The sequence below is a fragment of the Podarcis vaucheri genome, assembly GCF_965113315.1.
Source record: "Podarcis vaucheri genome assembly, chromosome: 3".
In the NCBI taxonomy this organism is placed as follows: Eukaryota; Metazoa; Chordata; class Lepidosauria; order Squamata; family Lacertidae; genus Podarcis; species Podarcis vaucheri.
In genome coordinates, this window is record NC_138761.1 from 59,602,440 (window position 1) to 59,629,991 (window position 27,552).

Genomic DNA, 27,552 nt, shown 5'->3' on the forward strand with positions numbered 1-27,552 from the left:
TTCAGAACACTCAAGATTCCAAAGATTTGACCACTGATTTATGGTGCTTTTCCCCAGTGACACGCAAAAAACCCTCTTGAGTGCTATAGCAGACATGAAAACATTGTGGCAGCCAAGACAAAACCACTGATTTAGCCAGAAGATCAAATTTATGGCCAGAAATGTGCAATTCTTTATTCACTGATGCCACAGCAGTTGCGGATAGAGGTTGTGACCTCTATTCAACTAGGGAATTGCTTTCAGAATAAGCAGGCATATATAATTTTTTTTTTTTTGTAAAGCAGTACAGTGGTACCTCAGTTTAAGAACAGCCCTGTTTACGAACGGTTCGGTTTACGAACTCCGCAAAACCGGAAGTGTCCCGGTTTGCGAACTTTACCTCAGTCTAAGAACAGAATCCGAATGGTGGAAGGGCACCAGCAGCGGGAGGCCTCATTAGGGAAAGCGCGCCTTGGTTTAAGAACGGTTTCGGTTTAAGAACGGACTTCCGGAATGGATTAAGTTCGTAAACCGAGGTACCACTGTACTTAACTTACCCATCAACCCTTTAATGTTTATAAATTAATCAGAAGTAACAATGTTCAGAGACATATAATACTGGGATAAAGTCCTGGATATATATGTTCTATTTAGTTGGTTGGTTGTTGTTTTTTTAAAAAAGGTACATTTTGAGCGGCAAGTATTTTCAAACACACCCACTGACCATTTTATGCAAGTAGGCTCTTGCTAATGGATGTTTAAAGATCAATGTGTTTTGCAGTTTTAAAACGAAACTAACCCCCCCCGCCCCCAAGTCTGACTACCCTATTTGGAAGATATGTCTAAATAGGAGAAAATTACTCAGACAATACAAAGCTTTGCAATTCTTTCCTTTCCTTTTTGCTCCCCCTCCCCCCCTTTTAAACTTCTTTATTTTTCAGTTTCAAATAATCCCCACATACCCCCAGCCCTCAAGAAAGAGTCTGTGCATATACAATGTAAATGATACAATAATGTAATTCTTTTGAAGATACAGAATTCACCTTACTGTTTTAGGCTAAACTATTGATATGTAAGCCAAATCTGCTCAATCTGGAATAGATCCACCTCGAATTCCTGCTCACAATCATTTGAGTTCCCCGGGGCAAAGGAAGAACACCTAGCATTAGGCACAATCTGTCCACTTCTTAGAGGTCTTTTTCCTGCAGCGTCTCTTATCATGAATAAGGTAAGTTTGGAAAGTGATGGCAGAAGTGAAGGGAATAATAGGGCCAAGATCGGACTGGAAGGAGTCGGTGGTAGGGGGAGTCTGAACTAAGGGAACTTGTTCAAAAGCTCACAACCATCCCAGATTGAAGCTGAAAATCAACAAGTTTTACTGCTGCCTTTTGTGTCTTTCCTTTCAGAAGGGAAAGAGCTTGCATCACCATACTTTCCACAGAGATATTTATTTCATATGTAAATAACTTCTGTAATCTAAACCCATGACAGGCTGTGGTGGGCTTCCTGGAGCAGCAGGACCACCACAAAAGATGCAAGCCCTGCTGCTCATGCTGGCTGAAACAAAAGACAGGGAAATGTGGGAGAGGCAAATCACTGTGCTAATTTGGAATCCAGAAGATCTCTGGTAAGCCAAGCCTTTTCCCTGGAATGCCTTGTTTTGGGGCTTTCCGCATGTTGCTGCTGCTTGGATTCCCATGTGTGGCACATCCATCGGCTTGCGAGAATGGCAGCTGCAATGGGGATCTCCTTGTCACTCCATGAATAGAGGCTGGCAGGGCTGGGATAGAGTTGTCCTTCTGCCCAATGCACACCCAGCCAACCTGGTGCAAATATAGCAGCTTACAAGAGAATTTTGGCTGAACTGAAAATAAGAAGCAGCTCACCTTACGAGGGGGTGGCCCATGGTCATCCAAGTAAGTGGAATTTCCTACAAAGAAAGAAAAGTGAAATGTAAAATAAATTTTAATGGGTCAGAAATTAAGCAGGTAAAGTACATCGGATAATCACTGATTTGTATAAAATTAAAAGAAACACAATCCTTCTTTGCAAAGGGATTTCTGTAACTGATAAGTTAGAGGTCTGAAGAAACTCTGCACTTCTCAAATAATGATAATAAAAATAAGACACCTGACAAATGCAATTTCTATTATCATTTCATTTGTCATCTGCTTTATACAAAAGAGAAAAGTCTTGAACTTGACTCAACAAGGTGAAATACAGCAAATTAAAACTATTTAAAAACAGGAATTTACAACAATGAATGAAACACATGAAAAACTAATCCACTAACATATGCTACAGACAAGCCCTACCCACACCACTAAATGATGAGGGCCACCATTGGAAGTGGTACCTGAGTACACAAAAAGACCTTAGCCTTAAACAGAGTTAATAGTTCCGTACATGGATTGTCTAGGTCTAGACAGCATATTAAAAAGTAGAGACATCACCTTGCCAACAAAGGTCCGTATAGTAAAAGCTATGGTTTTCCCAGTAGTGATGTATGGAAGTGAAAGCTGGACCAAAAAGAAGGCTGATCGCCGAGGAATTGATGCTTTGGAGTTATGGTGCTGGAGGAGACTCTTGAGAGTCCCATGGACTGCAAGAAGATCAAACCTCTCCATTCTTAAGGAAATCAGCCCTGAGTGCTCACTGGAAGGACAGATCGTGAAGCTGAGGCTCCAATACTTTGGCCACCTCATGAGAAGAGAAGACTCCCTGAAAAAGACCCTGATGTTGGGAAAGATGGAGGGCACAAGGAGAAGGGGACGACAGAGGACGAGACGGTTGGATAGTGTTCTCGAAGCTACCAGCATGAGTTTGACCAAACTGCGGGAGGCAGTGGAAGACAGGAGTGCCTGGCGTGCTCTGGTCCATGGGGTCACAAAGAGTCGGACACGACTAAGCGACTAAACAACAACACATAGATTGTCTCAGTAAGAGACTGATATAGAGTGAATGCTCACGTGCATGGAACCTCCTGGGAGCCATTAATGATCTGTCAAGAGCTGTTGGTATTCTACTTTCTGAAGCACATGTAATGTTTTCAAACTTTTTATAACACTTGAAAAATAAATTAGCAGTGGCAAGTATTTTGTGGTCAAGAAGCATGCCATGCACTGGAATCACATATAAAAGATGCCATATATCGTATACAAGATGAGATTTTAATGGCTTTTACGTTACCTTGATAATTTCTAAATGAACTTTAAACTGAATTGGTTTGAACAATTTTTCCCTAGACCATGGCTTCTTTTCAAAGCTTAAAATGCATCAGCTATTATTATTGACATGAAAGGAATAGCTCTTTCATTCTATTCCAATTTTATAGTAAGCACTTGTCCTTGTGTGACTAATTCGTTCTGTATTTGTTATTTAAGCTGGTGAATTCTTTTTCTCTATTCCAAAAAAATAACCTTGTAATCCAAGGTTTCAAGGCTGAATCCAGAGTAATGCTATTTGAAGTAAACAAAGAACTCCTGTAAAACACATACAATACATACATGAACTTTGCAAAAATAGGTAAACTAAATGACATTTACAACAGCTATTGTATATTCTGGATGCGTACAGACATTTTAAAATATTAATGTTAGAAGTCTGGCAAAATCACAGTATTTTAAAAGAAAAAAATGGAACAGAGGCATTTTACACTGTGATAAGCCAATTAATGTATTTAAATAACTCTTAAAAAAATAAAAATCTTCTAACAATAGGAAGGCCATACCTTCCTGAGCTGTATTTGTACAATAAAAATCTTTATGGAAGGTATTCAACTAATGAGTCCCATCAGTGGAAGCCAGCACAAATACTTCTGCTTGTGCAATGGGACTCCCTGCAAAAAACAAACAAACAAATCTTTGGGAAGTCGGGCGGGCGGGGGGGGGGGAGAGGTAGGATCATTCCATCTGGCAAGCTGAAATGCTTACTCTGGCAGAACAATCTCTACATAGTGCAACATTCAATTCCTCCTCAGGCTATTTTTAGACTTTGTTTTTCACCCCCTTTCTCTTTTGCCACAGGGGATCACAGTATTTGTAGTTCAAAACCACAATCAATCTTCAGGTAGCAAAAGATGCTCCAACATAATTCTTAGGAGCTCTCAGCCGCCTGCTACCAGCCCCCCCCCCTTGTGAGTCTTCCCATCTTGAGGAAGAGTCAAGTAAGTGGCAGAGGGCCTGTGTCAATCAGGCTACTCAAGCACTTTTTCTGAACATTTGATGGGCCCAATTCATTTCGGGGACAAGTATCAGACTGCTTACTTCATCCACTTTCAGGCAGAGGTGAAGATAAATTCATATATATTATTAGTTACATTTACTTGTAACATATAGAAATTGTTCATAGTAAGGAATATAGGTTTATTGTGTGCCTCTGAATATTATGTGTCTTCTATCTGCCCCGTGTTCTGACAGTGGAGCTAAATTTATGTTAACAGCACCTCTTTCCAACATTAGCAAAAGCCTAAGTTTCCCCATGATCCAGCTGTTAGCACATACCAGTTTTCCTTAACAATGAGAAGTCTGTATGAAGAAGCAACCCTCTCTGTAATTAAGACAGCCAGCAGAATGCAGCTATTGATATAAAAAGAATGATCCTAGCATTCTCTTAGTTTCATGACAAGTATTCCTTACTCTGTGTTAAAACAAGTGATCTTTTGGTCTACACGTATAAAGAAAATAGTTTTTTAGATGTGGCACAAACTTAGGATGCTGAGATTTTTTTAATCGTATGAAATAAGTATTTGTGCCTTTCAGTGGTGTTTCATGTAGCCATAGGAAGAACAGCATAGTGTCATAATATAGGTTTAATGTTAGCTTTCATTATATGAAGGACTGTTTCCTGCTTATAGGTTAAATATATGAGGTAAACAGCAGACATACTATGTGCAGAAAAATAGTGTAATATATTGAGTTAAAATATTTGCCCCTGAACTGAATCCAGCCTCCAGGGATGCTACCTAGCCCATCAATCAGCAAACCTATAATTCAAGTGTATGAGTACATATAATCTCCCTTCATACATTTCATGGAAAGCAGGTCTGCATCACTTCCCCCTCACATAAGAGGCCAGGGAGGCACACAGACATTGGGGGTGGACAAGCGGTGAGGCTGCAGGAGAAAGGGGGGAATCAGCAGACCACCCCCATTTCTAGTGAGAACCTCAGCGGGATTGGAATCACTTTTGCAAATGGAATGAGCCCTTCTGTCCACAGCAGAGCAGGTCCAGATCAAACCCAGTGATACTGGATCTGTACTTTTAGTATGTTTATAGGATATTTATTTAAATTTTTTTTTAAGAGTTCCGCTACTTGGTGCCTTGATGTATTTGTTTTTTAAAAATTGAAAGCGTACTCTTATAGAAATGCAGTGGAGATAATAAAAGCATCCCACACTAAACAATAGGGAGGAGAGCTTCTAAGTAGATGTTAAACTTCAGCATCTCCCTTATTATAGAAAAGTATTTCTTGCCTTCCTCAGTTTTTCTTCACTATAGTTATATACAGCCTTCCCACAGCAGATTTGCATTTCAGTTTGTGCACACATTTTTCGGTGAGCAGAAACGGGTAAGGAGAAATGAATGCTGCTTGCCTTTATTCCCTTGGATTTTTTCAGAATATCCATTTTTAAGAATGTAAACAAGACACTATGTGCACAGTACAGCTCTTATGTACAAGTTGCTGCTAGGTCAGGGTTATACAACCTAATTCTGTTAATCTGCAAGCATAGCTTCTATTCTAAATTATCTGCTGGGCCACAGCACATTGACACTCACAGGATATGTTGCTGGCAACCACCACTATGTAGAAAATATGTGGTAAAACACCACCACCACCACTTAATTCTCTCTCTCTCACATACACACACGTACATAAATACGTGTACGTGTGTGTGTGTGTGTGTGTAATCTCAAGGCTACAACTGCTTAAACATTTTTGTTTAGGCAAGGCTATCCAGACACGTAGGCAGTGATATGCTTTAATTTCTTTTTCTTTCAATTGTTTTTAAATGCTTATTTTTAACTTTTTGTTGATAATTTTAATATTTATTATAAACTGCTACAATCAAGCAGTGGTATATAAATTTTGTTAAGGTCACAGTAAGCATCATTACATGGTAAGGAGAGAGAGAAACCCAAACCCCATGTAATTGTGGACAACACAGTAGTTTTTTCTCAATATCATTCCCCAATTCCCCACATAAATCCTACACACACACACACACACACACACACACACACACACACAGCAGTGAGTCAAAAAAATTCTCTTTTTTTGGGACCTCTGGTCTTGACTCCTGGAAATCACACAGGAAGAGCAGAGGGATTAAATAAACTTTTTTTCAAAAGACACCCGAAAGCTACTTTTTGTTTAATAAGTGCTTTGAAATACACTTGAATTCAGCTCTAGATTTCCTACTGCTGACAGTAGGACAAAACTTTTTTAAAAAGTCCTACACACAGATGGATTATGCTAGATCCATCTGCCTATGCCAATGCTCGATTAACTCAATAAAAATGTGACTGCTCAGCATCTTTACAAACCTGGCTAGGGAGCAGCTTTACCAAAATCGACACACCCGATATTTTAGACAAGACAAGGCCTTTCTAGGCAACCAATTTCTAATGTTAACAAAAGCACAGTTGTGAGCCATAATTTGTTACTTGGGATTCAGATATCTTCCCTTGAGAAATCACTTTTCTGTTCTGGAGATTGTTTCCCCCCAATATTCATAACTTAACTGTTAACAGGAAACTCCACTTATTTGGAATATAGCTGCTCAACTATCACGAGCATATAACCAGGCAGTGTGCATGACTTCTGAGGAGCAGCCACCAGTGGCGTAGCATGGGTTGTCAGCACCCGGGGCAAGGCAAGTAATTTGCGCCCCCTAACCCGTGGATTTGCGCCCCCTAACCCTAACCCTCAGATGTTGCGCCCGGTGCGGCCGGCCCCCCCTGCACCCCCCACGCTACGCCACTGGCAGCCACTATTCTAACCTATGCTATGCTGTAATCCTTCCAATGCCATCACTCAGCCACCAAAGCCCCTGTGCGGCAAGCTCCTGGACAGAATGCATCCCAGAAGCCAGTCTTCATATTCTGTTCTGAGACTCTAGCTGGACTTAGTGCTGGAAGTGAAACAGTGAACAGCACTCACATCTTAACACAATGTACAATTATTTTCCATAGTTCATTGCCACAAGGTCCTAAAGAAAAAAACAGGCAGGATGGTTATTGATAAACCTGTTAGTCATTATGGCTAAATCAATGCTCCATATTCAATGGCAGCATGGCTCTGGATACTTGCTTCTGCATTGTGGGTGCATTCACAGCACTATAGGGGACAGCTTCATGCCTTTCCAATCATGCCTCTCATAGGCTTTTCAGAACCATCTTGTTAACCATCTTGCTGCAGGTCTAGATGAACCCTTGGTGCAATGTAGCAAAGCTCTTGGCCTTGTATTCCGTATGGCACAACCCTTGTGTGCAGGCTTTACACTCATCTCACATACTGCAGTTTGCATAATCCAGTCCTTTTTAAAAGAGGTGAAAAGTGCAGAGGACAGCTGCATAGCGATTGCAGAGCTCCAGACTCAACCTATACCTCTCTACATTCATTTTGCCAACAGAAAAATGTCTCTACTTCTACACTCATCCTAACTGAGAAACAGCAAGCAGACTGATGTATGATTTTAAAAGGTAAAGGGACCCCTGACAGTTAAGTACAGTCACAAACAACTCTGAGGTTGCGGCGCTCATCTCGCTTTACTGGCTGAGGGAGCCGATGTTTGTCCGCAGACAGTTTTTCCGGGTCATGTGGCCAGCATGACTAAGCCACTTCTGGAGAAACCAGAGCAGCGAACAGAAATGCCGTTTACCTTCCCGCCGGAGCGGTACCTATTTATCTACTTGTACTTTGATGTTATTTCAAACTGCTAGGTTGACAGGAGCAGGGACCGAGCAACGGGAGCTCACCCCGTCGCAGGGATTCAAACCACCGACCTTCTGATCAGCAAGCCCTAGGTTCTGTGGTTTAGACCACAGTGCCACCCGCATCCCATATGATTTTAAACTAGGAGTTAATTAATCCTTACTAGAAGGAAAGTCTCTATTGCTTTTAATTGTTATGGGCTGCTTATATATCTATTACTTTTCATTCTTTATTGCTGGTTTGGTAGTTTCCATGTTCCTGAGGCAGGCTTTTAATTTCAGTATGTTCTGCTACAAAGTCAATTAGCTTTGTAATGTACTTATGGGAAATTTGCTAACAGGCATCAAAACTTTATCTTCATCAATTAGGATTATACTCATCATCCACTGAACAGACTTTTTTGCATCACAAGTCCTCTGTTCTGTTTGAGTTCTGTGTGAGAGGCACATACGTACGCTATTCATGCTTGTATGAGTTTCCTTTTTCTGTCTGTTTTGAAATAATCAAGACTAGAAAACCATTGGAAAAATGAAGAGTAGAAGAGAGTTAAATAATTTAGATTGCTCTTAAAAAGAACAAATTATTCTAACAGTTTGTCATCTGGATGTATCCTCCCATAAAGTAATGTATTTTGATGAGAAGAACAGACTCTCTGCTCAAGTACTTTAAATATAAAGATGTTTTTAAACTAACCATGCCAAGTTTTAAGTAGGCATAACAAACCAAAACAGAGTATAAAATAGCTTGCTAGCCTTCCTCTCCCTTTGAAATGTGTCCACTGATAAGCTGCAGTTTCATCCATTACCCTCTCCAAATGAAATGAGGTATCGACTTTCCCCCCACAAAGGAAGGCCCTACCCAACCATTACCTCCTTAAAAGTATACAGTTCCTTCAGCTTCCATAGCATATGAGTGGCCAAGTCATGTATCTCCCACCTCCTCTGATTACATATTCTAAGCCTCCTTGACAGGATCTTGCCTGGCAAGGACAGCCCAGTCAATCTCCTTGTAATCAATACCTGCACTGATTTATCCTATACTACCCCCCCCCCCAAGGTGTCAAGTGCACTTCCCAGAGTACTTGCACTAACATACAACTTCATCTACCTCACTGGTCCTTGTTCCTTATCCTTCAACCAAATACAAAGGCTAGCACAGTACAGGTGACCATAAAAGCAAGTTTTGCTAGTATAGAACTAGACAGACCAACTGACTGAATCTGTTGCTGATTCTTCTCCTGCTTTCTGTGATTGCATTTGCTTGCTACTTTTTAATACTTGCCGTTTTGTTTTTTAAAATGGTCACACACAACTATGAGGTCCTCTTTTGGTCAGGAAGTTTTGTGAGTTCTAGTCCAATAACATTTGGAGGACCTGCTCTAGGGACTGTACCCTGGCATTTTAATTTGACAGTGCTATGCACAATTTTAGGGACGCGGGTGGCGCTGTGGGCTAAAGCCTCAGCGCCTAGGGCTTGCCGATCGAAAGGTCGGCGGTTCGAATCCCCGCGGCGGGGTGCGCTCCCGCTGCTCGGTCCCAGCGCCTGCCAACCTAGCAGTTCGAAAGCACCCCCGGGGGCAAGTAGATAAATAGGTACCGCTTACCAGCAGGAAGGTAAACGGCGTTCCGTGTGCGGCTCTGGCTCGCCAGAGCAGCGTTGTCACGCTGGCCACGTGACCCGGAAGTGTCTCCGGACAGCGCTGGCCCCCGGCCAATAGATGTGAGATGGGCGCACAAACCCCAGAGTCTGTCAAGACTGGCCCGTTCGGGCAGGGGTACCTTTACCTTTACCTTATGCACAATTTTAAAATTGTGTGCAAATACAAAATTTAACAAATAATCTTGGAAGGCTTGTGTTTAAAAATTAGTTGCTACTTCTGTATCTTCATTATACTGGATCCAGATGAAGGCTGCAATCCAAACAAATACTTATGAGGGAGTAAACCTCACTGAACACAGCAAAGACCTACTTCTGAATAAATATGCATAGGACCGCACTGTTAAAACTTTCCTCTATTTTCCTGCATGTTATCCAGACCACCAAAGTAAGAGCTTTAATAAAACAGCTAGAGAGTGGGAGAAGATAAGGAAAACTGCATGTCTCTCTAATTTGGCAATAAAGCAGCATCATGAAGATGACAAATGAAGGCCAGATAGTATCATCTGGATATAGTCAGTCAAGTTAGTGAGTCAAGACAAATATATCCAGTGGAGAAAAAATGCATTCCATTTCATGGTAATTACAAAAAATATCCGGGCTAGTCTTATCTATAATAATTACCAGCATTGTTATGACTATTTAAAACCAGAATGCTTTTTAGCTATGCATGGGAAGAAGATAAATATATGAATGCAAGTTGAAAGCAAGTAATCCTCAAACACATGTTTTGTTTTCACTCTAATGTACTGCTACTATGAAGTCAGTATTAGGGTTGCCATATTTCAAAATGTGAAAATCCGGACACAAATGTTTTGCCAAAGTTGTTGAGTTTCCCCCTCCAAAAAACAACAACAAAACTCACCCCCAAAATAAAGTTTTTAAGCTATCTGCTACTTGGGTTGCCATGCGTACTTGACTTTCCCATACATTTCTGCCAGAGACTGTTTCCAACTGCCATATGCTGGCTATGTCCGGGACGTATGGCAGCCCTAGTCAGTACTGAACCAATGCTGAGCTTTGCTAAAGAAGCTGCTTTTATTCGCCTGTGCTACTATGCTATGCCCCCATCCCCTTGCCACATATGCTAAGCACACAGTGGCTCTCTTGTCCACCTTAAACAGCTCCTAGATAACTGCCTTTTAAGTTAAGAGAAGGCACCCTAATGAGTAGTCTACATAGCACTACCATCTGATAAAGGTCCCCTAACTTTTTAACCCTCTGTCAATAGTTGGGATCAAATGCACACCAACACCACTGTAGGAAGAAATCAAACTATTTGTGTCAGTCTTCCACAAATCTTTGTTCCAGGTGGACCTCTGCTATAAAATGGTATGACCATATATTGTTTCACCTACCCATGAATATGATGAATCTATTTTACTTTTTTGGACTTGCCTCTACTCCTTCTGAAACTATTGAAGAAACTGAAGAAACATGCACCTATGATGCCAGGGGTCAAAATGACTCAATGATATAGTGTTTAATATGTCTACAGGTGCTTAGTCCATAACCTGTTCTGTCCATTTCATGTGAGAAAGGAGTACAGAGGGTGAAATCCCAACATTTTTCCATTTTCATAAAAGACAAACCATTCACTCCCCTTTACACCACCACAAATGGGACTAGGTCCCAAATCATTTGGAGATTTGTATGTTGGCAACGTCACCTTGAATTGGGTCCAGTAATGTATAGACAGCCAGTGCAGATCCTGCAGGACAAAAGTTTTGTGATATCATAGGAAAATGCCAACCATTACTATAACAGCAGTATTCCACACTAGATGCCATTTCCAGACCATCTTTATAGATAACACAAAATAGAATTTATTACAGTAATCTGGATGAGAGGGTACTAAAGTATGAATAATGTAGCCCAGTTATCTTTGTCCAGGAATGGTCTTGGCTAGCAAACCAGATGTATCTGGAAATAGATGTTCCTTGCCACTGAAGCCACCTAGGCCTCTAGTGACAAATAGATCCAGAAGAACCTTCAGACTTCAGGGAGAATGGTGTCCCATCCAGAACAGGCCAAAATGCCCGATTCCCCAAACTAACAGAATATTTATTGAAGCACCAAGTTGATATGGAAAAATCTGCTGGTGGGGTAACCTACATACGTGGGTTTATGTATGCGCTCTCTCTCTCTCTCTCTCTCTCTCTCTCTGTGTGTGTGTGTGTGTGTGTTGCATGGGGCCCTAAGAGCATTAGTCAACCCTTAATGTGGTTCTGAAGCCAAAAAAGGTTAGCCATCCCTGTCTTAAAATCTTTATATAGGCTGCTTCACAGAATAATCTGGAGGGCTTTTTACCTGCTGTGACTACAATTCACCCCGGGGCAAGGGAGTGTTGCAGGCAGCCCAGAAAAACAACCCATACTATCAAGACTGAATCTTCTGCAAAGACCAGAATATTTAGAGTAAAATGATGTAATTGCCATGTATCAGTCAACTCTGAATATACCATGCATGCACAATTGTCACACAGTTGGTGTGGGGTATGCAGGCTGCATAGTGGCATCTGGATCGGGATAAACATTAATAGAAGCAGCTGCAGATCCTGGAACATGCACACATGTGTTCCAAAATCCACAGTGAGCACTACTCAGTAGGAACCCAGCTACTGACTAGAACTTCTCTGAAGTATTTGAGAAATCTAGTGAACACTTTTGTTTTGTTTTATAATGTGTATTATTATGAAGATATATTTCTAAATATTTAAAACTGAAATGTTTTTTGTTATGCTTAGGATGAAGAGAATTATCTGCATTACCAACAGGAAATTTGGAAGCAGATAATTTCGGGAGCCCTTGCTTTATTCAGGGCTTGTTTGCACGTCCTTGCCAGTTGCATTAGTTTTGATAATGGTACTTAAGGGTAATTAAGGTTAATGTAGGATGACAGGTATTTGCTTTGATCGGCAGACACTGAAGATCTTACTGAAAAAATGTATTTATTTCACTGCATTTAAATCCTGCCTTTCTTTTGCCATTGTTGTAAACAAATTATAAATGATTTTCATTCAAGTTCTCTTTAAATGGCAGTATGGTGTAAGCCTTGGAAGAATTTGATAGTTGGGAACCTGTTTCTTTTATGTTGCTGACAGATCGGTGAGTAAAATTTAATCAAGAGATTAGACAGACAGATGCACTTGGATCCAGTCAAGTTTAGCTGCTTGCTTTATTTTGGGGATTTGGAAGTGCTCAAGCCAGCCTTAACATTTCACAATGCAAACAATAATTACTTAGACAGGCTCTCTATTTCTTTCTGCCTCTCTTTCCTGTTTTTGTTTAGTTTGAAGAACCACAGAAGTATGTCATTGCTATGCCAGAATCCTTCAGTAAACCTTTAACACAGAGACAGAACTCAAACTCTGCCACTGATCATACCCTTTGTAAGAAACCTCTTCAAGTATGCAAACATCAGTATTAAGTAGGCCATCTCCACATAGCAAGCGGAGCGCAATCTCAGCTTCTTGTGACCATCGTGCACACTTACAGTGAAGACATTAGCTAACTTACTTAGAAGGCTCAGTGGCCTGCAATAACAACTCTAACTTTTGAGCTGTCTATACACAGAAATTAACTACAACCTAAGTGCTCTTCCACACTTTTACTTGTCCCGCCACTTTCCCCCAAGAAAACCCACCATTTACCACTGAATCAGAATAAATGCGATTCAGTTTTTCTGCAAACTGACATTTGTTCCAATTCAGCAGCAAACAGTGGGTTTTCCTGCGGAAAGAGGTGGAAATAATGAAAAACTGCTCAGACAGCAGGGGACAAGCAGAAAACCTCTTGTAAGTGTGGACTAACCCTAAAGCAAATGAAGAGATTGAAACAGGAAATGTTGGTCTCCCAGAATGAAAGGCAAAGAGAAAAGATCCTAGGTGAGAGATGGGGTTGCCATAAGTCATCTTTTTCCAGGACACATCCTCTTTTTCATAGTTAAAAGTAGAAGTTGGCAAATGTGTCCTCTTTTTTGCTATTCAAAATATGGCAACCCTACCTTCCATAGGTGGGTGGTAAGAGTTCAGAACTACCTTTAAGAAATGACTTTCTGTAGCTTTTGGTTTTTTATTTACATTAGTTTTCTATATGTTATTGCATCATGAAAAAACTTGAATAAAAATCTTAATGCTAAAATGAAGACTGAAACATGAAGTGATACAAGGAGCTTCATCTCACTTCTCTTTCAACATCTTACTAAATAAGAAACAGATTCTGTGATTCTGCTATACCAATAGCATCACCTGCTCCATATACACCTGTTCATTCCTACCTGCCTTGTTTCCTTGGTTGCTCCTCTTTGCACATATCCACTAGAGTGGGAACAACAGGGGAGGGGAATAGTGATGGGAGTTTAAGAGGTCTGTATGACCCACACACTACTTATTTAGGCACAACCACTTTTGGGGTTTTAATCTAGTATTTTGATATGGACAAAGTTCCTCTTTCCCAGCAAAGCACCTTAAGTCTGTCTGAGTAATACCAGAGTAAAACAAAGAAGGCAGACCATGAGCAAACATGAAGAAAAACCAAACAAATATTTTTAAGAAATCCCCGTACTTGAAACACAAAAGACATTCCTTGCTAAAGTCAGGATTTTATATTTTTAATTTCCTGTTTGGCACAGGCATACTCTTTTTGGATGACCATTATTTATAGAAGGATTATCTAAAGAAAGAAGAGAACCACTCTCATAATCTTCTTGCCACTCCACATAATTGTTGGACTCATATTGACAAAAACATCAGTGGTCTTCAGCTAAAATTAGACTTTTCTGAGTTTATTTGGCTTTTCAAAAGAAAATCCACTGTCAGGTCCACATTTATTATAACAATTATTAATTACTATAATTATTAGTAGTAGCTGTTGTTCTAATCTATGGAATTTAGTTGCTGAAACTGCTGATATAGAATATTTTGGTAGTCAGTAGTAGAAGAAATGCAGACTACCAAGATAATCTACCATAATGAGAACTTTCAACAACTGCGTAAGTGCCAAAAAAAATTTATGCAATCGATGTTGGTGCAGGGAGGGGGAAGCACCTGTCATTCAACAGTTGCATGTACGCCTTATAATTAGATTATATTCCAATTACTGAAATAACGTAGGTCAACTAGAGCAACAAAAGCAGCCCAAAATAGAGGTAGTCCATAAGGTCCACAAGCTACCTTTGGCTAACAGAAGTGCTTCCCCAAACCCTTGGGTCTTCTGTAATCCAGGAAATCCTTTCTTCCTAGAATTCAGTGGAAACTATGGTATGTTTTAAATTAAACAACAAGCAGTCTGACCTTGCGCAATCTTATTCAGCTTGTACCTTTCAGATCCGTTTTGCCAACTTATAAAGCACTCTGTTGTCTGCATATTATGGCCCAATCGAATGTATTCTGCATGAATTTACTAAGCACATACTGGGTATCTTAGAATGTGCAGTACCACACTGGCATCATGTCACACATTACTCAATACTTCTAAGTTTGTCCATGTTTCCCAAAAATTGAGTATTAATATATGCAACTGAAAAGTGGATTCACTAAACAGCTCTTTCCCAACTGAACTGCCAATGAGCAAGCCAGTGTATGGACCACTTCAGTCACTACAAACATGGTTGTTTCATATACGAGGATCTGTCAGGGAGTCTGTAGCAAATAGAAGATGTGGCAGGTGGCTGAAGAAGATGAACTAGGAACAAGCATGCTGGGGCAAGGTCTGGGCCAGTTGTAGCTGTCCATTACAGCTGCCCATTGTTTAACTTCTGCAGGGCAGCATCACCCAGGACAATAAGTCTGGGGCCAGATTATCTGCTTTGGTTGCTACTAGCTCTCCACTGGCACAAGAAGAGGGCTACCTCTTACCCTAAACCAGGCCAGTCCAACATGTGACCCAAGGTCCACATGCAGCCTTCAAAGCCTTTTGGGTGGCCCTCAGCAACATTCGAAACACACACCTGGCACCCTCCCAAAGCCAGGTAAAGGAGGTGCGCTGGGCTTTGGGAAGGAGGAGTGAGGGATCCAACAGGGTCCTAGAGTCCTCCCTCCTCCTTCCCAAAACCTAGTTGGTGCTTTCCCTGCCAGAGCTTCGTGCCTCCTTCCCAAAGTCCAGCAGCTGGGTCAGCCAGCTTTGAGAAGACAGCACAAGGGCTGGAATGTGTGTCAAATTTTGGGCTCTGCCACAAAAGCAGTGTGCAGCCCGCAGATTCCATATTAAAGTACTCTTGTGGCCCACTTGGCCTGAAAAGTTGGACCGACCTGGCCTAAACCCATGAGAACTTAAATGGGCTGCTGAGACAGTGGCTGATGTTTTAACCAAAACTCTGAGGTTACGGAGTGTTAGTTCCCTTCCCCGCCAACTTCACTTCCACCACTTGCAAAACAAGAACTGATTTGGAATACTACTTATGCAGGTGCAAAAGCATAAATAAAAGGGAAATGTGAAGCTGTAGGGAAAGGAACCAACAGACTTCCTTTCCTAGGAAAGTGAGAGAGAATGAGTACGTATAAGAGAGAATGTATAAGAGAATGTATAAGAGAGAGAGTGTATAAGTTTTCAGTACATGCAGTTGAAGGTAGGAGAAAACCTTTTATTTATTTACATCCTCCCCCATTCAGGATGGTTTATAGCATATTAAAAACCACAAAATACACATGAGGGAAAGAAGCAGTTAAACTGTCTGCCTCCTCATGAGTAGTCCAACCAGCAATCAGACAGGATCGGCTGCACCTGAATAAGGGTAAGGCTGGTAGGGGCTATAAGTTGTCATGGTGGGGTTGATGTTGGTTTTAAGTCTCAAAAGAATCCCAGGAAGCGGGTGAGAAAAGGAAACCCCTGAGGAAGGCAGAGTACTATAAATAAAGTGGAGTGTTGCGTGGCTTTGCTTACTTTCTCCCCGCCCCCGCCCCCATGAGCAGGGCTTCCCTATTCTGAGGAGAAGATGGGAGGAAAGGTAGTATGTGCTTGTCAGAAACAAGGACAGCTGCCTAAACACTGTGGGGTCTGTAGGGTCTGAGACCCCGGGTCTGTAAGACACATATAAAATAGAACTGAACAAGAGACTGTTGAAAGCAGATAACACAATCTAGAAAACAAGGCATCTATTCAATAAATCTCAGCCTGGAAGGCCGAATGCTTGCCAAAAATGAAACCTCTTAACAAGCTGGCAGAAGGCCAAGAGGACCTCTCCAGGTGGGGACTTCCAGTGCCTGGGCACAGCCACAGAGAACGTCCTCAGTCACATCCAAACCAATAGTTCTCTGCCATGACTCGTACAGAACTTCTGTATACTTCTGTAAAGTAATATATTTCTGTTTTCAAGAGTCTTCCTTGCACAACAAAAATTGGTACTTTTCTTTCCACTGGGAAAATACTGCTAACACATTTCTGACCTCTTAGCTTATTTCTACAACTTTGCTTCTCTTTTATCCCTACTACTCCCAAATTTCTCCCAGATGATGCCTTCTTTTCTCATTAGCTTCACATACACTTTTCAGTGCTCTGCTACCTGTTGGCTATTTTCAGTGGCATAAATTTCCCTTTTTATATATTATTAATTTTGTCGTGATTCAAACAGTACAGTAGCACCTCGGTTTAAACTTCAGGTTGTGAAAGCGGCAAACCCGGAAGTGTTCCGCCGTGCGTGCATGCGCAGAAGCGGTCTGCTGCCGCGCACACATGAGCAGAAGCAGTCCCTCCGGTTGCGGAAACCTCAGGATCCGACCGGAGCTCCAGAACTTATCCCGCCCGCAACTGGAGGTACCACTGTACACTATTCAATTTTCCTGGAACTTAATAAACTATGAAACTACAATCTCTTAGTAGATCACATTAAGAATTGCATACAGATTTACTACCAAGAATTATCTTCTAAACAACTCAGCCACAGGAATTTGTTTGTAATAAGGCCTCCGGCATAATAGTATCCTAGCACAGAGTCATAGAACTGTAGAGTTAGAGGGGACCCCGAGGGTCATCTAGTCCAACCCCCTGCAATGCAGGAATATCATTAAAATATCCATGACAGATGGCCACCCAACCTATGCTTTAAAACCTCAAAGAAGTAGGGTCCACCATCTCTCATGGGAGTCTGTTCCACTGTCAGTTCTTCCTGATGTTTAGTCAGAATCTCATTTCTCGTAACTTGAATCCATTTGCTTGGGTCCTACTCTCTAGAGCAGGAGAAAACAAGCTGTTCCTCCATGGGACAGCTATTTGGATATCTGAATATATCTCCTCTCAGTCTCCTGTTTTCCAGACTAAATGTACACAACTCCCTCAACCGTTCCTCAAAAGGCTTGGTTTCCAGACCCTTGTTCATCTTGGTCCTCTGCACATGTTCCAGATTGTCATTGTCCTTAAATTGTGCTGCCCAGAACTGGACATAGTGTGGTCTGACTAAGGCAAGAATAGAATGGTACTATTACTTCCCTTTAACTGGGGATACTATATTTCTGTTGATGTGGTCTAGAATCAACAGAAATACAGCTCCCCCCCCTGCTGCTGTATCACACTGTTGATTCATGTTAAGTTTGTGATCTACTAAGATCCCTAGATCCTTTGAATAATTTGTTTCCCTCTGATACATTAGAAGCTAAACGCACTTTCTGGGACTGATCATGAAGGCATGCCTCATCTGTTTGCTCTAGTGCTGGGATTGTAACACAACAGATGAACCATAAATTCACAGGTTGTGGTTGTTGTTTTTTTAAACACATTCTAGTCTTACAGTCACAAGATTAAAAATAATTAACCTATTTGCAAAAGTATATTAGTTGCTCTTCCACTATTTGCTCAATATAAAAAAAGAATAAAACCTAAAAATGCAATAACCATCATAATCACATAGATGTTTTATAGCAAAAGAAGCAGTGAAGATGTAATTAGAAAGTCTTTGAAGGAAAAGGAGTATTTACTAGCCAGCAATGGTGCAAGGTAAGAATCCACTGGAGGCTACCGAACTGCCTTGTGTACTACTTGCCAACCTTACTTTACATATAGATGGCACACAGAGAACATCATATCATTTAATATCACAACATCCTGATTTATTACTGTATCAAAGATACTAAGCAAATTTTTGCCATTAAAAAACTAATTATAAGTTAGTTTTAACAAAAAAAGCACAAGTAAAATGATTCACAGGATAAGGCTCCTTTGTTTCTGCGTTTAGCATAATTTAAGAATGATTTAAATAACTGAAAATATTAAACTTTGAATGGTTTCATAATGAGCTAAGTAGAATGAAATAGAATCTAGTCCTAAACACCCTACTTGGAATCACATCTTGCTAGTTTTATTGCTGGTTTTAATGAGTTCCACTAAAATTTATTATGTATTTAGGATCAAAGAGGAAAATCTCCAAAAACGGTTGGCAGGTATGTAAACAGACAAACAGAATTTGCATGAAACTGCAGGGCACAATTTGCTTTAGGACTTCCGGGTTGGCGCCATCGCCGAATGGCGGACTCCCTCCGAGCTCCGGAGGGAGTCGGCTCGGCAGGGGCTGGGTCCTACCGCGCCGGCGACGCGGGGACCCTTAAAAACCACGGGCACGGAGCCCGTGGACATGGTGACTCGGCTGGCATCGTTAGCGCCCTCCCGACTTGTGAAGGAGCCTTTTTAAAGGCTACAGATCGGGTGCTGGGGAGTGGCGTGGTGCTTTGAGTCCTCCGCTTCCCCTGCCGAGCGCAGCCGCATGCCATTCGACGGAGAGCGCTGGCTTCTTCCTTTGGAAATTTGGACATTTGGCAATAACCCGTGAGTAATTGGGTAACCGGGAACAAAAGGAGAAAAAAAAGGAATTTTTTTTCGGATTCGGCACGAGCGGGGGGATCCAAAAAGGAAGTCAGTCCCCCCCCTGATTGTAAACATGCTAAAACAAGGACTGGGAAACCAAGATCGATTCAGAAGTTTATTGATGACAAAAATTACTAACTCCACGATGTGAACTACAAGAATTGTGCTGGAGGAGAAGAGTGGAGGGTGAGAGGAAAATGGCAACCCCCCCCCTGGGAACCGGGGCGATTCGGAGAGCCTGGCGAAGAGAGATGGAGAATTTGACAGCTGTCAAAGGAGCTGTCAAAGCTAGAGAATATAAAGAGGACTTTGTTACAAGTATTTTGCTGGTCAATTTTGCTACAATTTGATATAATATGGACATAAACTGTTGGGGAAAAAGAAACAACAAATTGACTTTTGGATTAGAGGATACAAAGTTATTGCAAAATAAAAAAATTCCTTCCAGTAGCACCTTAAAGACCAACTAAGTTAGTTCTTGGTATGAGCTTTCGTGTGCATGCACACTTCTTCAGTTATTGCAATCCCCCTAGAGGGGTTTCGGGACATTACAATGTGTCGCATGTGGAAAACTACTCTGGGATGTGCACAGGTCTTATCTCCTGGGAAAGCTGTAAAACTGAAATATTATTTTGTCTACAGAGGTGACCATAATACAATAGAATCTTCTATTGAAGCAAGAAAGGAACTGGACGTAAGTCTTTGTCCCTGAATAACAAACCTCTGTAGAGACACTAAATCTTGGAACAAGAATGCTTTAACAGCTGAACAAAACAGAAACCCGAGAAAGTAAGAAATAAAAGAGCAAAGGACTAACTACGACACGGAAAGAACAACGGGAGGAGCAACAAATGATTAAGGAAAACCAAAGGCCTCTATTAGACTGGATTTTTGAAGTTAAACATTACCAAAATAACCAAATCTAAAGAAAACCGGCAAGATGGATGGAGCTAAATTTTGGCTGTGGACTTAAGACCTCCAGGCCGACAACATACAGACAGATGGACATGGGGAATCTAAACTGGGGAAGGGAGGGGGAATCTTAGAATCCAAAGGCTATGTAATCAACTTTTTGAGCTTTCCTATATTTTCTACCTTATATTTTTTATAACTTTGATCTTACATGTTTTTGTTTTTATTTTTTTTTATTTTTTAGAAAGGGGGAACTCGTGGAAGGAAATGAGAACTGATCTTGGGGGGGAAATTTTGTTTTATTTTAAGATGAGGAATGTTGTTAAGATTGTGTAAATTTAAATTGGCTTATGAGTAAAATGTATTAGGTTTAAATTGGGAATGAGAGCTTGTGGAACCAACTTAGGGAAAGGGGAATACAGTCGGGAGGGGAAGGGGGGAGTCCCAGAAAGAAGGCTATGAAAAGAAGGGTCTAAATTTGTTTCTCTTTTTCTATCTTTTCTTTATCTTTTCTATTTTTCTTATTCTGTTATTATTGGAAATTTTAATAAATATGATTATAAAAAAAAGAAACTGCAGGGCACAATTTGCTTTGGAATATGTTCCACTGAGGATGCTTTCTATGAGAAGCTTTGATCTTTGGTACTTCAGCCACACACAAAAATCATCCATGTGTCTACAAAAAGGATAATCTGAAACCTTAGAAGTGCTTCCTAGCTTTAATGAGCATAAAGCATATAGATCATAATCCGTCATAACGAAGCCTTTACAAAAATTCATATATGTGTGTACAATGTACGCATGTTGATGAACTGTGACAAGTCAACTTGGGGTACAGAATTCTTTCCATCTAGGTTTTTTAAGAAAACAAAAACAAAAAAATGTATGAAACAAGACTACAATATTGCTTTATTTATCTGTTTGGCTACCTGCCCAAAGTCCCACCTCTTCTCCTGAAAAGCATGGCCTGAGCCACCCACCACTGAAACTTTTATGTCTGAATACCCAATTTGCTTGCCACCCACCAAGACTTTCTGAAGAGAGCTACTAGCAAACATTCCTTGGTCATTTAATCAAGGGGGAGTAATCTCACTGCCAACACTTAAAGTAGCAACTAGTCATCAAATGGAGTTGAACGTCTGCTTAATCCTCATGCCTACTTCTTAAGAAGGAAAATACAGTCCTTACATAAATCAACAGTAACTGCAGATAAAAGCAGTTTTGTGTCACTGGTTAATACACACACCCCACTGAATATTCATCCTTCTGTATTAATGCATTTTCTATCACATCTTTTTACAACATAAAGACATTTCAGGTACAGACTACGCAAACTGGAGGGCTATTTTATCTTGCATACATTTAAAGTGTGTGTGTTATAGTGGAGAGTGAGCTGGGCAACTGCTTTTGCTGGACTTCCCTTTCCTTACCCAAAAGGCCATCCAACACCACTTTCTCTGTGGGAAACAACAAGAAAGGCAGGCAGGCAGCTGACTTCTGAGTAGCCCTCCCTAACCTGGTGCCCTCTAGAATCTGATGGTTTGGACTACAACTCCCATCCTCCCTGGCCATTGAGCTATGCTAGCTGGGAGTGAAGGGAGTTGGAATCCAACAACATTTGAATGGCCATAGGATTCCCATCCCTATACTAGGGAAACAGTCACTTCTGGTTTGGCTCTACCATCATAGAAACACTTCCCAATGAAGTCCAATACAAAATTGTTAAGTGATCTGCTGAAACATTTTTCCTAGTCTCCACTATTTTTCTTTTAATTTTTGAATCAACTTCTACATGTGTCTTGAGAATGGTTCAGCCAACCTTATAGTAGAGCCTTTGGGTTTCTAGTGCAATTTCTAGAAATACAGGTTCTTTCCAACCTTCAACTATAAGCTAACTGTTATTTTAGTGAGATTTTATGGCAATTTTAGGTAAAATGAACTGGTGGAGGATGAGCTATTAAAACCTAAAATAAATGTTAAAAAACAAAACATGACAAGCTGGACTGTCTCACAATAAGGAAGTCACCCAGAACATTAATTAATTACTCAATTATCTCTTTTGGTTTTTTTCTATTACCTGCCTCCTCTTACTTTTCAAGGGGGTGGGCACACAATGAAATTGCTTCCCATTATTCAGAATGACTAAAGGGAAAACACACAAAAACTCCTCCAAGTAATCACATTCAGATGAAAATGCAGAACACAGATGATATGGAAAGTGAATTGGTTATTACTGAAGCTAATATAGCAGGAGCATATTTTGCATTTATGAAGTACGGTACATGCAAAAAAAAAAACCTAATCACAAACCCCGCTCTCCCCCTCCATTCCTGAATAGCAGGGTGTTTTCTCAAATGTATTCCAACATTCTCTGCTGCCAGATATTGATGGAAGACTTGTTTATCATTGTTTCTCTTTACTATTCCGCAAACTTCTCATAAATTGCCATATGAACATATTTTCTCTACAGCAAAAAAGTTGTTACCAGTGCCCCAGCTTTGCCTTGCTTTTACTTTAACAAGGCAGTTTTAGTTCCTGTTAAAACAAGACCATGTCATACCTATCCTTCACATAAGAATGCAGAAATTGGCTTCTGTTTGAATAGTGTAGGAGATGATAGTCACCAATTACTCCTTCCCCTGCAGTGCCCTGTACCTATTGCTAAGCTGCTCTGCTGGGTTGGGAAAGACTGGAGTAGCAGGAATCCTTCCATCTATTAGACCCCTCAGAGCCAGGGCACTGAGGCCGACAGAACAGCCATTTGTCTAAGGCCAGGTCATAACAGCAAAAGTGCACTTTGAGTAGAGGGAACACCTCACTATACCAGCTCATAGTTCAGCTTATCATTATTGGCCAATAGTAAATCTGAGAAATGGCTGAACCATTCAGATAATAATTTCATGAAGTGAACTTTCGCAAACATGTTGATTAATAGCTAGGGATAAATGAATTTGTCAATTTCAGTTTCTCTCATATTCTCTTTTCCCCGGTCTTCAGTTTGCCACATTTCAGTCTGTGAAAAGTCCTCAAAAATGTATCAGCATTTCAGTGCACATATCTTCTAATATACCAATTTTTGCAAGCAATTTGCACTTATATAAATGTGTTTTTGTATTCAGTAATATGTGGGGTTTTATGTGCACTTCCTAAATATACACATTCTGTGGATGGATCACAACTGCATCACAAAGTTAAGATTTAGATATAGTTTGGGGAAATGCAAATTAGGTAGATTCACACTGAAATCTCAACCAAACCAAATTTCTCCCTCATCATTCCTCACAGCTATATGTTATGAACAAGTGTGCTAGTGCTATCTTTGTTTGAAAGGTTGATGTAGTTCTGGTTATGTTTTATGGGGGAAAATAAACAAATCATTAAAAGAAAACCCGGTACTCTGCCAAGGTCCTGTACTTCAAATAACATCATGCTATTATTTTTTTAAAAAGGTGTACAAATAAGCCCCAATTGTTTGGATAAGAGTTACCAAGTGAAGTCAACCACTTTCTTAATTTACTGTAGCTCTTTTGACAGCAAGAGTGATCTTTTAGTATGAATAGCACATCAGAACTACTTCCTAAACAGTGAATGGTTCCTGTTCTCCCATTAAAGAAGGGACAAGATTAGTACATATTTCTACATGCTTTGCGTGGATGAAAGCACGCTTATGTGTGCACTAGCACATGCACACAAACTGAGAGTAGAGTGTGTAGATTTTTAAAAGTGATATATCAAGAAATGCCCCTCCCTGAAATCTTGATCATTTGATGATCAAAGACTACCAATAAAATAATTTGCTGTGACAAAGCACTACATCAAACTAGGAACAGCTTGGGACCAGTTTACTTTTGGGATCACCTTTCCCACTCAACCATTTCAATCTATAGAACTGGCACTATGAAAGATGCCACACAATGCAGTGTGTAATGCAGTTGTCAGAAACTGAACTTGTAGCATGGCAGGACCTATACTTCGGAACTCTCTGCCCATTTACATCAGGCTGTACCTTCACTGTACTCTTCTCAACATCTTGCTTTTGTTTAGACAAGCCTATCCAGACATGCAGATGCTGATGTGTTTTAGGGTTTTTTTTTTGCTGTTAAAATTAATTGAAAATACTTAGAGATGATTAATGTTAATGGCTTTTAAGAATAATTTTAATATTTCTTGTTAAACTGCTTAGTGGTTTCTCTACAATCAAGTAGCATATAAATTACTACAAAACTAAACTACAAAACTAAACTATGCAGTAGCTATCTCAATGCATATTTAACTGATCAGCCAGTCGTATGAACATAAACACTTAAATGTTGTCACAAAGCAACAGCATATGAATAATCATAATAAGCAAACATTTAAAACACTATTTATAGAAGTGGTTTCCATTCCTTTCCCCCACCCAAGTCAACACACAGTGAAAATATTGCATCTTTGCCTTATTATGTAGGTCTACACCTTGCCTTCACGCCACTTTAGGAAGGTGTAGTCAAAAAACATTTTCCTTTTTCAATCAAACACTATGTGTGTGTATTTTGGCACCAAAAGGAATTTTTGCAGAAAGAAGGAGACCACCTGTGAGTTATTTTCATTAAACAGGCTCCTAATCCTCTCATGCATGTTAGAAACATTGGTCTACTTTAATAGCTGCTATAGTACACAGAGAGGGACGCGGGTGGCGCTGTGGGCTAAAGCCTCAACGCCTAGGGCTTGCCGATCGAAAGGTCGGCGGTTCGAATCCCCGCGGCGGGGTGCGCTCCCGCTGTTCGGTCCCAGCGCCTGCCCACCTAGCAGTTCGAAAGCACCCCCGGGTGCAAGTAGATAAATAGGTACCGCTTACCAGCGGGAAGGTAAACGGCGTTCCGTGTGCGGCTCTGGCTCGCCAGAGCAGCGATGTCACGCTGGCCACGTGACCCGGAAGTGTCCCCGGACAGCGCTGGCCCCCGGCCAATAAATGTGAGATGGGCGCACAAACCCCACAGTCTGTCAAGACTGGCCCGTTCGGGCAGGGGTACCTTTACCTTTACCTATAGTACACAGAAAACAGAGTTTAAGCCTATTCTATTTTGACAGGTGACAAACTAAGATCTGATACATAATGGATTACATCAAAATATGATAAAAAGACAATTAGGTCACTGCAGGGGAAAATAACTCATTATTTTTTAAAAATAAAAAATCCTTTTAGCAGACAGCCAATACAGCCCCCAAATTGGTTGTGTTTTATATCTATCACACATTAAAAGGAAAGTTATACCACTTACATCCATGCAAAAAAACATATTTGTGGTTTTCACTCATAAAAAAATTCAATAGTTTCATAGAATATAACAGCTGCTGAAACAGCCACAAACATCAATGGTGCCTTTTAAATGTATTTTACCACAGAATATTTCAATCCCTATCTTTGAATCATGACTACTGTATGCCAAGAATGTATCATAAAATAAGGAGGAAGCCCCACATACCAAAGCCTAGGCGTCTTGACATTTTAATACTGTGATTTCATGGGATGGTTTACCACGAAACACTACGTTGTGTTTTCTCCATATGCAGCTTGTCAAGAAGATAGAGAACTTTCCACCCTATTCCATTAGCATGATAATCAGAGCCATTTCATATGCTACAATTTCAACATGTATTTGTTACAGACCAGTGACATGTACCTACTAAAACTATAACATTTTGCTTCCCACTCTTCAGGTGCACAGTACAAACATGCACCGTGGATCTGAACTAATCATGGCTTTCTGCATCCTGTTTTCGCAGGGTACATTAGTTGAAATGAATGTGTGCTACAATGTCAGTAAATATGCAATGTGTAACATATTCTCTCTAAAATTTGAATGTGTAAAAACAGCCCTGTGAATGAAGTTGCTGGCAGAACCTAATGAGAGGTTACTATTAACTCTTTTTGTTTTGAAACATGAATGGTTTTATCAGATAAGCTTGCTGCATTATTTGATTTCAGTCCATAACCTGAGTTATTTTATGGAGATGAGAACCAGCTAGAGTATGAAAGTATGTTGATGGAAAACACAGTGTCCTGTTTTCGTTTTCAAATAACTTTACTTGTTATGTTATGGTTTTTGTCTTTTTAAAATAGCTTCCATAGTATAATTGCTTTATGCCCCTGCACATAATTACCAGAAAAGCCACCATAATCAAACTGTACTTTTTTGGTACTGTATGAGTCAGCTCAAGGCTGAAAAACATTTAAACAGCACTGAGCAGCTAAGGGCCCTGATGTAACACAAGGTTTTTCTCTAAAAGTTCGATATTGCATATAGAAACAAACAAAAATCTGGGAGAAGGTATACAATATTGGGGGGGGGGGAGTTGTGTGCATGATTGTATATCAAACTGCACTGTGCGCAAACTAATTCAATAAGAACACTTACTAAACTGCAAAGCAGCCAAATGTTATTTAAATATCTTTCCGAATTGAATGGAGACATAGCAGATAAAAACAGAAATACCATGTTCCTCACACAGAAACCAGCAGCAGATGTGCCCAGGCAACTCATGTCTGGATCTGAACCACAGCCAAGCACTTCTGGATACTACTGGTCAAATCCCCTGGTCCTCATATCATCTGCAGCAGTGAAGAACAGAAGGAAGAAGGCTGAGAGCTACATTTGTCCCTCACCATTATGTGCAGCAATTTTTAACATGTTTTTAAAATTGTTTTCAAGAGGATGGGTGGTTACACAATTTTGCTTATACGTGCAATGGCCAGGAACGTAACCCCAATGTAAGATGCAAGTTACCTGTACTGCCATTGTTATATTAAATTAACCTATCATTAAAAGGGGGGAGGCAAGACTTATTTTGGTCTTGTTTCCAGTTGTTTTAATCTCAAACTTCCACGTTTATTGCCCACTGCAGGTAGAGTGGCCTGAATTATAGCCAACTTGCAAAAGCAATCTGTTTCACCACATAAATCTACATCACCATTTCCATGAAAACAAATTAGAGAATCCCTGGCCTGTTAGAACTACACTGGAGGGAGAAAAAAAAGATAACCAAGCCTGTAGCATTCTATCCCTGGAAAAGTAAAGAGGGCAAGGATAGTATCATACAAGGTCATGCCATCTAGACATAATCATATTCCTTTCTAATTGGATCCTGCAGGGTCTTGAAAAAGTCAGCTTTTGTTTAAAACAATCATATTCCTCCAACTATTGCAGCTGCAGAAATAAGCCTGGGAACTTAATGGGATATACCCTAAAGGTACAACACACAGACAGCAAATAAAAATTAAGAGCACCAGATTTATTG

General features: G+C 40.5%; 1 protein-coding gene across 2 annotated transcripts in view; it reads right to left on the minus strand.

The window, feature by feature from the left end:
- UST (uronyl 2-sulfotransferase) overlaps positions 1 to 27,552 on the minus strand; it is a 117,780-nt gene that overhangs the window by 74,887 nt on the left and 15,341 nt on the right. For both annotated transcript variants that reach the window (XM_082215301.1, XM_082215302.1), the window contains exon 2: positions 1,866 to 1,909. In XM_082215301.1, the coding sequence (XP_082071427.1) occupies positions 1,866 to 1,909 (44 nt within the window). The remainder of the gene's footprint in view (positions 1 to 1,865; positions 1,910 to 27,552) is intronic.